General features: G+C 47.2%; 1 protein-coding gene across 1 annotated transcript in view; it reads right to left on the bottom strand.

The window, feature by feature from the left end:
* Positions 1-386: 386 nt before the first annotated feature.
* The window catches only part of gfod1 (glucose-fructose oxidoreductase domain containing 1), a 29,664-nt gene continuing 14,588 nt past the window's right edge, over positions 387-15,462 (bottom strand). The window contains exons 2-3 of the mRNA XM_080854893.1: positions 4,162-4,355; positions 387-3,946 (exon numbers count right to left, since the gene is read on the bottom strand). Coding sequence (XP_080711019.1) covers positions 3,218-3,946; positions 4,162-4,355 — 923 coding nt within the window. The 3' untranslated portion in view covers positions 387-3,217. The remainder of the gene's footprint in view (positions 3,947-4,161; positions 4,356-15,462) is intronic.

The following is a 15,462-nucleotide window of genomic DNA, read 5'->3' as shown; positions in this document are numbered from 1 at the left end:
CCTGGACAAAAAGCAGGATCCTGACTTGTTTGCGAATGCTGCCTTGGGAAGTCAGGATCTACATATTCACAAAGAGAAGCAGCAAAAGCGCACACACACACCTGCAGCCATACCGCTGGATCGCACGGGTCAAGTCTGTCCTCTCCGATGAGTTTCTCTAGTCAGTGGTGTTGTAAGCAAGGACACCACATGAGTATCTGTGAGCTGGAGGGGGGGGGGGGGGGGGGGGGGGGGGGGGGGCGCATCAACACAGCAGTTAGCATTGGCAACGTGACCTCAGCTTGTTCTCCTTCACATCACAGGCAGGAGAGAATCCAGTGACACGCACACGCACACAGTATCAGAGTAATACCTTCAATAAATAACAACTATACAGTGGACACATGTTTTTGCAGGCAATCTCCTTCCAGTTTTACAGTCACTCAGGATGTGATGGTGTGACAAAGCTTCTGCATTAAATAAATGCAAAATGGTACAGTTTAAGGACGAACTTAAACTCAGAAAATAAAAGAAATACAAATAATATAGAGCAAAAACATCAGTATGCGGTTCTGCGGACAAGGTGACCAATCAGATCCGTTACAGTAAAATAAAGACATCCAGTGGTTTATTTTAGCGTTGAAAACAAAAAAAGAAACATTATCTTTTCATGTGTAGGAGATTGACAGTGAGGGTCACGGATTTCACTCATGCAAAACATCACAGCCCTTATTTCAAGCAGCTTCTGTGATCTTCACCACTTCTGAGAAAAGCGTTCTGGGAGATTGACAAGAAAGGCACGGTTCCCTTAGGGAACTGGATGTGTCTGTGGAGCTTCAAGACTCTTAGCTTTGAGGCATCTCTTGGCCTTTGCACGAACAAAAACAGCGCAGCTATCAATATCTCTATGCCCAGGGTGCAGGAGCTATTTAGATCTTTGAAAATCCAAAAGCACAGAAGACATCAGAATTTTTTATTATATAGTTATTTATAGTATATAGTATTCTATTTCAAACTAGTCTATAGCAGTCCTGTAAGAAAGAGCACTGATATGATAAATGCATTTGGGAATATTTGGCATATGGAGCAACCTTGTCTAAGAAGGTTTGAAAGAATATCCTGATCACATGACTCAATTCCTTATACTGATACTATATACCTTTAATATCAATCCTTTCTATGGTATATAACCACAGACTCCTGATACTTTGCCTGCGCGTGTGTGTGTGTTGGGGTTACTAACTGCATGTAGAGTTTTGTGAAGCTTGCCTCACTGACAGACTGGAATCGGCCAAAATTGACTTGCAGGTCAAAGGTCAAATACACACCTTGGTTACATCTTGGACGCACTGAACTGACAGCACAATTTAATCCAGAGTGGTACAATGCCCTTCTTGCATCTCCCAGAATGGTTTTCCACTGGCAGTGACTCTATTCGTGGCCTGCAGCGTGAGCTCCAACAGACAGACAAACAGACAGACAGGCAGACAGGCAGCTACTCGCTCTCTAAGAGCAGGATAAACAGGATTGGTCACACACTTCACAGGGGATGCCACACTGGATGCGCTGCATAAAACAAAACCCCAAAGGCCTCACTTTGTCCGTCTGACTGTCTGTCTCCGCACATACACGTCTTTCCTTTTCCAGTGATAAACATGCAGAACAAAAATAAATACTTCTATACTGAGAACAACATCAAGTATAAACCGTTTCTTCCTGGTTCTGTACAGCAGGTCATTTCTTTTAAAACAAACAAAACAAAAACAAAACAATAGCAACGTATAATGTCGTTATGACATTGTAACACACAGACACAAAAGACACAGGTGTAGGAGAATTGTGATGATGAGGCATAGCATGTCATTGAGTCCTAACACCACGTGACCAAACACAGGGTTGACTGAACGTCTGAAAGAAAAATCAAATCAATCTTTTGGCTCGTAGGTCGGCGTGTGGGCCTGTACCAAACTCTAAGACTGCACTTGGACATGGAGCATGCACAATGAACGAAAGATCACGTCTGGTTTCGCACAAAGACTCCTCCATATAAAGGGTGATCTGGGATCAAAAGCGATCAGTGCATTGGTTTATTACACAAACGCGTGCGCCCCTCTACCTCAGAATGTCATTTGGTATCATGAAGCTTATTCTTCCTGTCACTTTGCTTCCTAGCCAGCGTCTGGTCAGACAGAAGACAGTAAATGCTACCACACTCCACCATGCTCACTTTACCATCCTTCCCCCCCCATTTACAGTTACTAACGGCGGTTCTCAAAGGCACATCCTGTTCATCCAGTCGCCTCTAACCAGGCCAAGCTATACTAAGATAGGGAGCCCAGCACAGTCAAGCATCGAGCAGACCGCAGCCCTGCGCAGCACTAAGAGGCCACCACTGATTGACTTTGGACGCATCCACTAAAAAAAGCATCGGCATGCTAGTGCAAGCAGGACGAGTCTGAATGCAATTGGTTGAAAAGCGCTGAGAAAAGCAACCGGCTGGTTGAAGAAGCGTTGCGAAAAACAACGACACACTAAGGCCTACTGTAAACGCTACTGTAGACGCACTCAGCAGGATGCAGTGTTACAGTACATTGACCTGAATGACACGAGAGGCAAGCAATGAGGAGGCATTCTCATGGATTAGGCATGGGGTTTAGCTGCGTGGAGACAGGATTATTGCATATCTAATTGGAGGGGTACTTTATCTCTAAAAGCCCTACCAGCCAAACTATTGATTTTTAGGGTTTTTCCTTTTTTAAGAGGAACAAAACTTTCTCTCTCTCGCTCGATCTCTCTACCTCACACACACACACACAAACACACACACACGCAAACACAAAAACACTCAGAGAACACAGATGTTGACAACAGCCTCCCCCTGCTTTTGGACATTCACCTCCGATGAGGAATAAGAAAAACACTAAAACTGAAACTGTTGCCACGGTTGTGTGTGTTCCTTGCACAGTCTCCACCAGCAGTCAGTCAGTCTGTCAAGCCTCGACAAGGAAACCTCTGGAAGAAATATAATCCATCTTTCCTGACATTACTGATCTGTAGTTTTCCATCCCTCAGTGATGTGCAGTAATTCCTTAAATGTAATGACTCTCCAAACCATCAGAGGGTGCTAGAGAGCCAGCCTTCCAGTATGAATGTGCACAGCAGCCAGTGCACAGCAGTAGATGCCCCCTCAAAGAGTTTATTTTTTATTGTATTTTTTAAAGCGCTAACAGAGGCAGCGCTAACAGTACAGCGACATGCGGCTCCTTCTCATAGCTTCACTGATCAGGTACGCAGGGCTAATCTCAGGCTCCTCGGTCATCACCTCGATGTTCTGCCACTCGCCACACTGGTTGGACTTCTTGATGGTGTCCACCACGCACAGCGCATACAGGCAGTCTTCGAATGTGGCGGCCATGGTCAGCGGCCGTCCGTCCCAGGTGCGCCGGTCGTCCTGGTCCTGGAAGGCCTGCCGCACCGCCTGCACCATGCAGATAGTGCCAGTTAGGTACGGTGAGGGGATGTCGCTGAATGCCTTGTCCGGCAGCGAGGCATTGCACATCGGCGTGCTGTCCTTCAGCAGCAGCTGGCGTCCAGCCTCGCTGTCGTTCTTCTGCCCGTACAGGTCAGTGCCGCTGACTGTTAGCCGCCCGGAGGTCCCGACGATGATGACCTCCTGGCGGAACTCACCGGGCACGTTGAAGTTCAGCGTGACGGTGCAGCAGGCGCCACCGTCCAGAACCATCTGGAAGGTGCAGAAGTCGTCGCTGGTGATCTGGCGGATGCCGCGGATGTGGTCCGTCTGCTTGACGAAGGTCTTGAGGAAGCCGTGAACCTTGGCGGCACGACGGCCCGTCAGAAAGGTCAAAAGGTCGATGATGTAGCTGCCCACCGAGTGAAGGCCACCACCGCCCATCAGGTCATCACAGCTCCAGTTGTACTTCTTTCCCAGGAGGCTCCCGCCGTGGACCTGAGCACAGCAAACATGCTCTTTAGAGCGGAACATCCACATTCACAACGACAAACACAGACCGGAGTACAGCTCAAACTAATGACGATAGTCAATTCAATTAAACGATCTAAAGTCAACATTCTTTGGAATGGAGAAACTCAGAGTGTGAGTGTGAGTGTGAGTGTGAGTGTGAGTGTGAGTGTGAGTGTGAGTTCGAGTGTGTGTGTGTTTACCTGCGCCTCGCACACAAGTAGCTCCCCGACGTAGCCCTCCTCCACCAGCTCCTTCATGCGCACAAAAGCCGGCAGGAAGCGCAGCACATTTCCCATGATGCTCAGCAGCTTGGGGTAATACTGGGCAGCCGACATCATGCGGAAGGCATCCAGAGGAGTGGCCGTGCGGTCGCAGATGACGTTCTTCCCAATACCTACAGGAAAAAAAAGACAAGAAACAAAAACAGGGGTGTGAAACTTGTCAAACAGTGAAAGAGTCTGTGAAACAGTCAAGTGGACAGTCTGTGCTGGACACTTTAAGGAAGCCCAAATGCATTAGGCTGGGAATATGTGGTTTTAGGGCTGTGGCACTATGAGAGATTTGTCCTGAGCCCTTGCTGTAATGCCAAAAGATCCGCCTGTACTTGAATGAATGAATGTTGACAGTGTCACAAGGCCAAAAAATATTTAGGGAAAAACCACAGTAAACTGGGAAGTGACTGACTGTGTGTGTGTCTGTGAGTGGGTGTGTGTATGGGGGAGGGGGGGGGGGGGGGGGGTTACACAAGAAAACATTATTATCCATGGGCTGAGAGCGTCTTGCTGATTAAACACCAACCCTACACAATGGATGTTGGATGACCGTATCAGAACACAGCCCAGCCCACCCGGTTAGGGCTGCGACTGATGAGGAGCTGTGGATGGAGGGGTGGACCGGGCCGGGGCTGCCATTGTTCTGTGACCCAGCTGAGAGGAAGTGGCGGTCCCTCCCGCATGAGGAGGGAGTACGAGCTCAGTACCGGCCCAGTGGACCCGCAGCCGAGCGTCACAGTCAACACCCCATTACTAACAGCACAAGGGCAGGAAGGGCAGGAGGGTGCTGACGAGAAACCGGGTCAAGGCACTTCAAAGAGAGACCTAATTAAGTTCTTCCTCACGCTGCTCGGCAGCAAATCCCCCAGAAGAGCGTGGCTCTGCTGAATATTGCATGACTTTCAACGAGGGATGTGACTGCAGCGTTTTCAAAGGAGGATTTACGAGCAAACACTTTTCTCCTCTCAAAAGACGGAGGCACTCAGATCATCACGACCATCAGTAGAGCAAGGCCAAACCAATCAATTCAGAGCGGTTAATGCCTGATTACTCCATTAAAGCTCAAGGACTTTCTGCAGCTATTGATCAAGGAAGTCAAGGGGCGCCTTTTATCATACCAGCGCAGATTACTACAAATCCTCATTTTAATCTATGAAGACTAGACACCCCTTATATCCATTGCTGCTCTGACCCTTTTCAAGTTAGCTCATTAGGCCTATAGCTTAAGGTAGGGGTTGGCAGTCCTGCTCCAGGAGCCCCCTGCCTTGTAGATCTTCTATCCATCTCTGCTCCAAGCACACCTGATATAATTATACTGCTCTTGATTACCTAGGTCAGTAGTGACCAGGTAATCACGTGTGCTTTGTTAAGTCAGGTGTGTGCAGGGCGAGGGAGATCCAGAAGCAAGATTGTGGTTTAGGGACTTGCACAGGGGCCAGTGACCTACGACCTACACCAGCTGCCCAGGCAGTGCATAAGGAAGCGGGGAGAGACACCAGTGAGGTCGACCCCGTCCTGGGCTGAGGTTAATCAGCCTGTCCGTCAGGGGGGTCGACCCTGTTCCGGCTGAGGCTAATCAGCCATTCTGTCAGCACACAGTTAATGGACCAAATGATTTCCCAGGTCAAATATGCCACAGTGTGATCAAAGGAGATGTGGTGCGGTGGGAACAACCACCACCACAGCCACCGGACGCTAGCAAAAGCCCCCCTCACAGTCCAGCCGGGTCACCCCCCCTCTCCTTCACAGACCCACTCGGTGTGGCACCAGTAGACCCTGAAAAAAAAAAAACAACAAAAACCTTGCCGGCTAATCTGCCATTAGTTCCCTGTGGCAGACCCCAAGCCAGAGAAATAATCCGTCTGCTCTGACTGACCCACTTCTCCACGCCAACAAGGCGGCAGCGAACACAAAAAGAAAAGGAGAAAAAAAAAGTAACATTCTCAGAGGGTGAGAGAAGCGAAGAGAACCCAAAGCTGTGGCAGCAAGGCTACTCTGGGGTAGAGAGGCTTGGTCTCTGACCTGCCTCAGATGAAGGAAGGGACACAGGACACAGGCTACAGTCAGAGGAAGTGCAACTATTTAAAGCAACATAACAGCATAACGTTTTTATTGTTTTTGTTGTTCTGTTTTTCCCAGGTAGCTAGTTTTCAGATCATACTCAGATAATTTTTTGATGATACAGTCATGTGACCTGCCATTCCCACTAGGTGCCACAGCTGTTCCTTGACCTATTCCTAGCACCTTCATGCTCTAGGTTGGAAGGCCAAAACAAGGCAGAACATCTTATATAGCATGACACCAACTAGATCAACAAAATACATCAGTTAGCAAGCTAGCTAGCTTGTTTTAGTGCCGACTGTGCTGTAGATGGTGTTTATAAGGCAGTTCTGTTGGCCGGTTATAGTCTTTATTCTGATCTCAGGTCGGCCCAGAGAGGGACACAAAACCAACTGACATAACTGGTAAGCAGGTGGGTCGTATGGGAGTACGTTGATAATCCAGCACTGTTCACTAAAACATTTCTCCAGGCTTTAAAGTCCACTATGTGACATTAAGGCAATAGAGAACAGAGCAGGACACAGGAGAGTGTTCTATGTAGGCACACTGCATATGCATTGATGGCGCTGACTGTCTCTGGGGTAAGAGAAAAATAAATAACCTATACACTCTGCCAAGGGCAAACTGCCTCTCAACAAGAATAATCACCCCAATGTGCCCAGGCCTAGTTTGGCAGGGGCTGCCTCTCTTTACTCGCCCTGAAGGGCATCACGCTCTAGTCACGCTCAGGCTCATGCATATGCAGCAGCTACGGCTACACAACACAACGTCCAGTCAGAGGGACCCATCAGGGCTCCAACGGCTAGACAAACAGAGACGCTGGAGACACACAGAGACGCTGGAGACACAGAGATGGAGACACACAGAGACAGATATGGAGACACACAGAGACAGAGATGGAGACACACAGAGACGCTGGAGCCACACAGACATGCTGGAGACACAGAGACAGAGATGGAGACACACAGAGACGCTGGAGACACACAGAGACGCTGGAGACACACAGAGACGCTGGAGACACACAGAGACGCTGGAGACACAGAGATGTAGAGCTGTCCTGAGTGTGGGGGGAGACATTACTGCTCTAACGACTGGCGACACATAGAGGCTGGACACACAGGGAAGGAGAGGTGGTGTTGTGTGTGTGTGTGTGTGTGTGTGTGTGTGCGCATGAGCGTTTATGGTTCCTATGACTGGAGACACATAGAGGCTGGACACACAGAGATGGAGAGCTGTGTGTGTGTGTGTGTGTGTGTGTGTTTATGGTTCCTATGTCTGAAGACACATGGAGGCTAGACACACAGAGATGGAGAGCTGTGTGTGTGTGTGTGTGTGTGTGTGTGTGTGTGTGTGTGTGTGTGTGTGTGTGTGTGTTTATGGTTCCTATGTCTGGAGACTCAGACAGGCTCCTTTTCTCTGGTGACTGGCACACAGCAGAAGGTCACGGTGCTGAATTATGGCCCTGGCAGAGAGGAGCACCTGATCCAATGGCCTTTCCACTGGCAGCACCACTAATGTGTGTCAGGAGGAAGATGAGAGATGGAGGGATGGAGAGACAGAGGGAGGAGAGATGGAGGGATGGAGAGATGGAGGAAAAACAGGGGGAGAGAGATGAAGAGAAAGAAAGGGCAGGGATTAGGTGGGAGAGAGAGAGAGAGGGAGTGATAGAACGATAGAGACTCACAAAGAAGAAGCAAGGGACAAGTCTCACAAAGAAAGAGAGGAAGAGAGAAAGGAAGCTAGGAGAGAGAGAGAGAGAGAGAGAGAGAGAGGAGAAGTAAGTAGAGAATGAGAGGGGGATATAAAACGAGAGGAAGAGAGTGGGAGAGAGAGAGATGCTCATTAGTGTGTTAGCACCGCATGCTCCCCACCCCCTTGGAAGTGCTGAGTGTGAGTTCCCATCTGAGGACAGCACACAGTGACAGGTGTAAAAGTTACTCTCCACAGTCAACACCAGATGAATTTCTCATTGTTTGCCCAAGTAAAAGGTTCCTGGTAACAAAGAGCCTCACAAGGAGATCAGAGGATTCCTCTGTATCCTGACTTTCTCAGGTCAGTTTTGTGGATTTGATCATTTTCAGAGAGCTTCCCTTCTTACAATTTGTAAAAAAACAGAAAAGGTCACTGAAGCGGATATTGGCGACACCACGGGGTCAGCTGGCACTGAGGCCTCCATGGTGTCAGATTTGATCCACACTTGCACTCGACTTGCCAAACTGGGAGTTTTTGGCCTTCCCCCGCTGTGCGAGGCTAGTCCGTCAGGTACACCTCCAGGGCCTGGGATTGCACAGTGGGAGCTGCCACACCAGCTGGGATCACACCAGCTCCTGGTTCATCAATAATACACACCTGCCTGCGTCTGCCTACCTGCCTGTCTGACCTAATGCTGGCACTTCAAAAGCCGTCAACACCACAGCTGCTGGAGAGGAGGATGGCGCTCCTGCTCACTTCAACGCAAACAGGCATTTCAAAGACATTTCACACATCCAAACACACAGCTTCCAACCTCTTCTCCCTCAGTTTAATCCCTTTATATATGTATTTACGTATTTCATTGTTTTACATTTTTTAAATGTATATATATATTTTTAATTAAAAAAAGATCAGGTGGAGCCACTACCATTACACAGGTCCCCACGTCTTCTGTTCAAATTGGCCAGCTGGGAGTTTGGGTTCATAAAGCCCTCATCAGCAGCAAGCCTCCTGCAATGGACTACAACTCCCATGAGCCTCCTTCTCCTCTATGCCCTGTGCTCTCAACATGAAGCACTTCCTCAAATTAGCAGGCCCCTTCCAGAGGTTGACTAAGTCAGTAATTGGCAGATAATCTGGAGGTGCCCTGAGCAGTAATTGCCTCAGTACCGTATTGATGTTGTGCTTTAACAACCAGCCATTTAATTGGACTGTTTCCACTGACTCAAGGATCTACACAAACTCAAACCGATCTGTTTGACATGGCAAAAGCTTGGTGCGAAGAATGAACTACGGGGAGGTGTTTTAATGGTCTGAGAGAACATTTTCAGACTCCCAACTCGTTTAGGTTGAAACCCTTCATTCAACCATTATTTAGGTAACTGCAGATCAAGATGATTTACCTCAAACACATCTACCTATAGATACTGTATGTCTACCCACTCTAGCCCACCTTTTACCTCAGCATTCAGGGAGTGTGAATAAGTGTTAGGAATACCCAATAGAATAACAGCTGCCTCTTACATTAGCCTTACAGTGCGAGCTCACATTAATCCCAGTCCCAAAGTCCCCAACACTAAGTGCCCTCCTTCTCCATGCAGAACAAAGAGCAGGTGTGGAGCTGACATGAGGGTAGGGGGAAAGTACCTGCTGGAGACATTAGGGGTAATTAGGCAGACTTTAGAGGAGGAGAGGCGAGCACTTACAACCAGAGGTAATTACCGATCAAGCCCGACCTGAATTGCCACTGGGGTGGGAGAAGAGGGGTGGGGGTGGGGGAGGGGGTGGTAAGGAAAGAGCGGAAGAGTGGAGTGAGTGGAAAAGAGAGAGAGAGAGAGAGAGAGAAGGAAAGACAGAATGAAAATGACTATGATCATAAGAAAGTGACAAAATCCTTCACACCTCTCCACTCAACGTCAGTGGAGAAGGTGGAAGAGAGAGAGAAAGAGAGTTTGAGTATGTGAGAGAGAGAGAGAGAGAGAGAGAGAGGGAGAGAGAGAGTGTGAGAGTGGGCGAGAGAGCGGAAGAGTGTCAGCACACAATAGCCTACTCCATAAGTCATGTCAGTAAAGCAGTCAGAGAGAGAGCGAGAGAACCTGAGGGGTTTTAGATGTAGCTTTTCACAATACTAGACCACCTTACCAACAATAGACTGACACCTAACCTAACCACACAGTAGAGACCCTGGTCTATGAAATACTACTCAGGCATTCCTTAGGGTGAGCACCTACTGCCACTCCTTTTCAAGGAACACACATTCACACTCACTCTCACACTCACTCTAATACATGATAATCTACACCTCTTCCATAAAAAAACTCACTCTCTCTCTCTCTTTCACAAACACACACACACACACACACGCACTCTTAAAACACAAAGATGACCCATTACCTCCAAAACAAACACTTTACAACCAATTACACACAAGCTGCAATGGAATGGAAACACACACACTCACGCCTAAGAACAAAGAAACACACCAGCCAAACAAACCATTCCTGTTCTCCTAAAATACACACAGGCCTGATGATTATGTGTAAGCAACGTGGCCAGTGTGACAACTGAGTGTGTTTGTGTGTGTGTGTGTGGGTGTATATGGACGTGTGTGTGTGTGTGTGTGTGCGCGTACAGAGCAGAGCAGTGCAGAAGGCCAGACATTTCCTGCTGCAGAATGGTGCTGCAAGACATCCAGCACGTGCACATACAGACACACACACACACACACACAGACACACCGGTCACACCTATGCGTTGGAATCCGTTGATGCGTCAGGGTTAACGGATCCCCATTCACTTTGAATGGGATGTCGTCATCCTTTTGCCAAACTGAATTGTGGCTCCGTTCAGTTTGGCAAAAGGATGACGTCACCCCATTCAAAGTGAATGGGGATCCGTTAACCCTGACGCATCAACACATTCCAACGAAAAGGTGTGACCGGTGTGTCAGACACACACCATCATCATCTGGGGCTTTGATGCATGGCTTCCAGGTGTGGTATTAAAGGCCAGTCTGCAGGTGTAGCTCCTCGTCTGAGACCGGGGCAGGTAGGACATGCAGCTGATAAGAGTCCCAGCTAATCAAGACCTCTGATTATGCATACACACGTACAAAGCAGGAAGCAGGTGTGTGTGTGTGTGTGTGTGTGTCTGAATGAGGGAGAGGGTCAACTGATGAGTCTCCACAACAGATCTGGCCAAGTGGTAGCCAAGCAGGTATGAATGAACACATTTTACACAAAGAGGAAAAACAACAAAACTTCCTCTCACACTCAAACACAATCATACACACACACCCACACCTCTCTCCCTCTCCCACACACACACACACCCACACACACACACCTGACTCTAGGCACCAAAATAGCCCATGATATCATATGCACAGCTGGTTTGAAATATACAAATACAAAACGCGCTACACAAAAGGCCCATGTTTGTCAAGCAAGCACTTAAGCAGATAGATAACAGAATTAAATATAGCACCACTGCAGTGCAGTGACCTGTGAGACACACACTTGAGGCTGAACAAACAAAAGGGAATATATAGGCCAACATGTCGAAACTGAGCTCTAAAACAGACTCTAAAATAGTATATATATGGGCATAGACACAAACACCATGACACTGAGGAAGTGCGCCTCAGGATCTAGTGTGTGTGTGTGTGTGTGTGTGTGTGTGTGTGTGTGTGTGAATCTTTATGCATTGTGGGGGTGGGCGGTTGGTTTGGAGACTAAAAGCAGGGAGCCAGAGCTGAGATTGAATTACAGCTCTCCTGGGTGCTGGTTCTCAGACCCCACAGCACCATCGATCTGCTGCCCAGGGAGGAGCATCCTTTCTCAGCCACTCTCAGCAGTCCCTCCCCCTTTCCCCATTCCAACCGTGGGGCTCAATGACTGCCAACTACTCGCCAGGGATGGGCACACCGGGCTTTTAACCTTTTGTGTGTGTGTGTGTGTGTGTGGGAGTGTGAGAGTGTGATTGTAAGAGTGTGTGTGTGAATGTGTCCGCCTGTCTAGAAAAAGCACTGCAAGGAAACAAATGGCAACGTCATAGGACAAAAGACACGCAATGTATACACTGCAATTTATACAAAACCTAATATTTAATATCTGAAATATATTTAGTTAGATATGTTGATATTTTTTTCCTTTACATTCTGGCACTGAACTCCACATTACAAAGCAAAATGAATGTCCCTGTCTCATAATCTGTCACCTACACTATGGACTCAAGACCACTCCTATCCGCTCACTGATGGGACTCTTCACCTGTTTGCATACATTCACTGCTGGGACTCTTCACCTGTTTGCATATTCACACAAGGCCACTAGCTTGCATCCCAACACCGCATCAGATCAATTCAGCTTGCCTCAGCAGGCAAAAACTATGGCGAGTGTATCCAATGGCCAGAAATAGACACAGGAGTCGGATAGACGGCGCAGGGAAAGGCGCCCAGCCACCATCTGTGTGTGATGTGGGCCTGTGCATGTGTGAGTGTAAGTGTAAGTGTGTGTGTGTGTGTTTGTGAGTGTGCGATGCGATCACACACACGAGCCTGCATGAAAACTGGCGGCTGAGCAGTGGGAGGTGGCGTTCGTGTGCGGCACTGATTTTAAACGCAGCTGATTAGCGTCAGCTCCCCTCAAAAAGAACAGGTTTCTTCTTGGGGAGATTCATCTGATTATTTTAGTCAAGGCCACGGGGTTTGGCAAGCAGTCAACTCAGACTCAGATCAGTTTGGTCTGCGACAAGCCTTGACCTTGTACAGTCGTGTTTGTGTGTGTGTGTGTATGGGGGAGACAACCTTTCAGTCCATCTCTGTACAGGCGTGTCTGTGTGTGTGTGTGTCTGTCTGTTCGGGGGACACATCCTTTCACTCCATCTCTGAAAATACGTGTGTGTGTGTGTGTGTGTGTGTGTGTGTGTGTGTGTGTGTGTGTATGTGTGCACAACGGGGGGAGACAACCTCTCTAAAAAGGGAGTGATTCATCTCTGAATCAAAGTGGGTCAACTGCTGACTTGTCGGGGAGGTAATTAGCTTTCCCACTGAAACCAAAACAGCACCCTCCCCAGCATTCCTCTTCCGTTCTCCCATTATTAAATTGACCTGAAATTGCATCAACCATAACCATGACTGTCTTATTAATTATTCAGGACACAAAAAGACTGAATTTTGATATGACCTTGTGAATGCTGGGGTCACTAAATAGTGACTGCAATCTCTAAAACGTGAAAAGAATGTCACAAATTCTATGAATTTGCATATTTCTTAAATGTTACAGATCCTTTAAAGCCTGTTTTTTAAAGCCATTTTAATGGGTTTGTACCTTAAGGGTGCTGCTTAAAAGTCATAAAAGAGGTGCGACAAAAAGAAAAAGAACGAAGAAGAAAAAAAGAGATAAAAACCTACACAAACCCAAACAAACCATTCTAGATTGTCAGCGTTGTCCTTACGGCGTGACCAAACAAAAGCAAGGCGGCAGCCTGACACGCAGGACTCTTTACTACTGACTAATTAGAAGGAGTGCTTTGCTTTCCATGACTGCTCTATACTCCTCCAGTCAACAGGATAAACAAGTCTTACCAATTAGAGTTAGCAATCTCAACACGCCCTGTCAGCACGCAGGAGATGGATGAGACATATTTAGGCACAGGTGGAGGTGATGGTGTCAATGTTAGTGTGCTCTGGCTACGTTGCTAGAGAGCCAACTGAGTATAATGAGATGGCAAACTTAAAGTGACACCTAATAGACACACAGACATCCAAAACCTCCCAAACACTGCAGCAAGCAACCCCAGAGTAACACCACAAGTATAACAATACATTTGCAGGCAGACGGAGGACGATTTCTAAAACAAGACTTCTTAAATCTCCAGCAAGCTGTAAATATGCCAGTAGCTGCAGCAGGCTTGGCACGTGAGCACTTGAGTATCTAGGCCAGGAGCTGACGAAGGAAACGAGCGCTAGGTAGCCCACCTCCATTGTCGCCCAGACAAAACAATTCCAGGAAGCCGCCACTCGACCAGAGCTAAACAGCCCAGCAGTGCTAGCGCTCCTGTAGTCCCCCCGCTGGCTTAGAGGAAGCCGTTTGGATACTTCACCTCAGCTCATACAGTTGGTCTCCATAAAGCAAAGGGCCTTGAAAAGAGCATTTGACTTGTATATCGTTTCACTCAAGAGGACGTGATGCAGGCTTCTCAATTAGCGTGGTTACCAACAGAGAGTTCTGCTGAAACAGGACATTAGCATCACTTAGTGAGGTTTTTATCCTCATGAAGTCCCCCAAGGGAGCAATGAAAAGCCTTCATGAGGGTTTTTCGGGATGTCTGGGATACGTTGTTCAGAAATGTCGGACAGGCTTTCTCCAAAAACACATAATATGCTTGTTTCACTTTCAGATAGCCTAATTGGCATATCACCTGATAGCTTTGTATGATTTCTGCACTGTTTATTTATCATTTTGAGTATTTATTTTTGTTACGACCATTTATGAACAATAACAATTGACCTAACATCTTGAATTATTGAATTATTTTAATTATTTTGAGTATTTATTTTTGTTATGACCATTTATGAACAATAACAATTCACCTAACATCTTGAATTATTTTACATTTTACATTTCAATAGAACATGTGTTACCGTGACAACCTTTGAGCCCCAGTTTCGTGGTGAACACCCTTGGAAACCCATTGGGTGATGCGTGGGTGGTGTTGGGCAAGTCCTGACCCTGCTTTCAGTACAGGCCTTGACGCAAACAGGATTGATCACTTGTCAGGGCGCCTTGCCCAACATCAAGGCTCTTGCATCCTCAAGGGACCCATTAGCCATTCAGCTAGAACCCGCCTGCTTAGGAGACAATGTGGTGCGACAAGCAACGTAATAACAAGCTACAAAACGCTGGCTAGAATAACAAAGAACCAATGTAAACAATCGTTTTTTAATAAAGTCTTGCTCAATGGGGTTTTCCTGAGTTATTTGCATATCAATAAATGGGTGGGTTGGCAAGGATGTAAATTAGATTGGCTGTTTTAGGCCACAAGGATCGCCTTATTGTCCCTGCAATTAATCTACATCCATAAATGTCAAAGCAATTACACACTGTGTATGTGCACGTGTGAGCAAAAGCATGATTTGTGCAGCCCAAGGTTTGGAGGATCATCTTGAACAGCACACTGTAAGCACTGGGGACATCTACCCTTTAAAGATATCTGCTTTGCCAATATGAAGCCCTTAGAGTTCTTATTCCATCTCTATTCTCATATTCACCTCACAGACCAACCTGAAGAAAATACCAGCCATCCAATCCATCATATATGACATTGGTTTATTATGCTACTGGTTGGTCAGTTTATTCTGTTGGTTGAACATAGTGCATGACATTGATTAAAGATTATTTGATGTGGAGATATGCATACAAACACAACATGACATAACACTAGCCATTTTTCAAAAAACTACTGCTGAAACCA

The sequence above is a fragment of the Sprattus sprattus genome, assembly GCF_963457725.1.
Source record: "Sprattus sprattus genome assembly, chromosome: 17".
NCBI lineage: Eukaryota > Metazoa > Chordata > Actinopteri > Clupeiformes > Clupeidae > Sprattus > Sprattus sprattus.
Note: the sequence above shows the minus strand (reverse complement) of the source record. Positions and strands in the feature narration are given on the sequence as shown.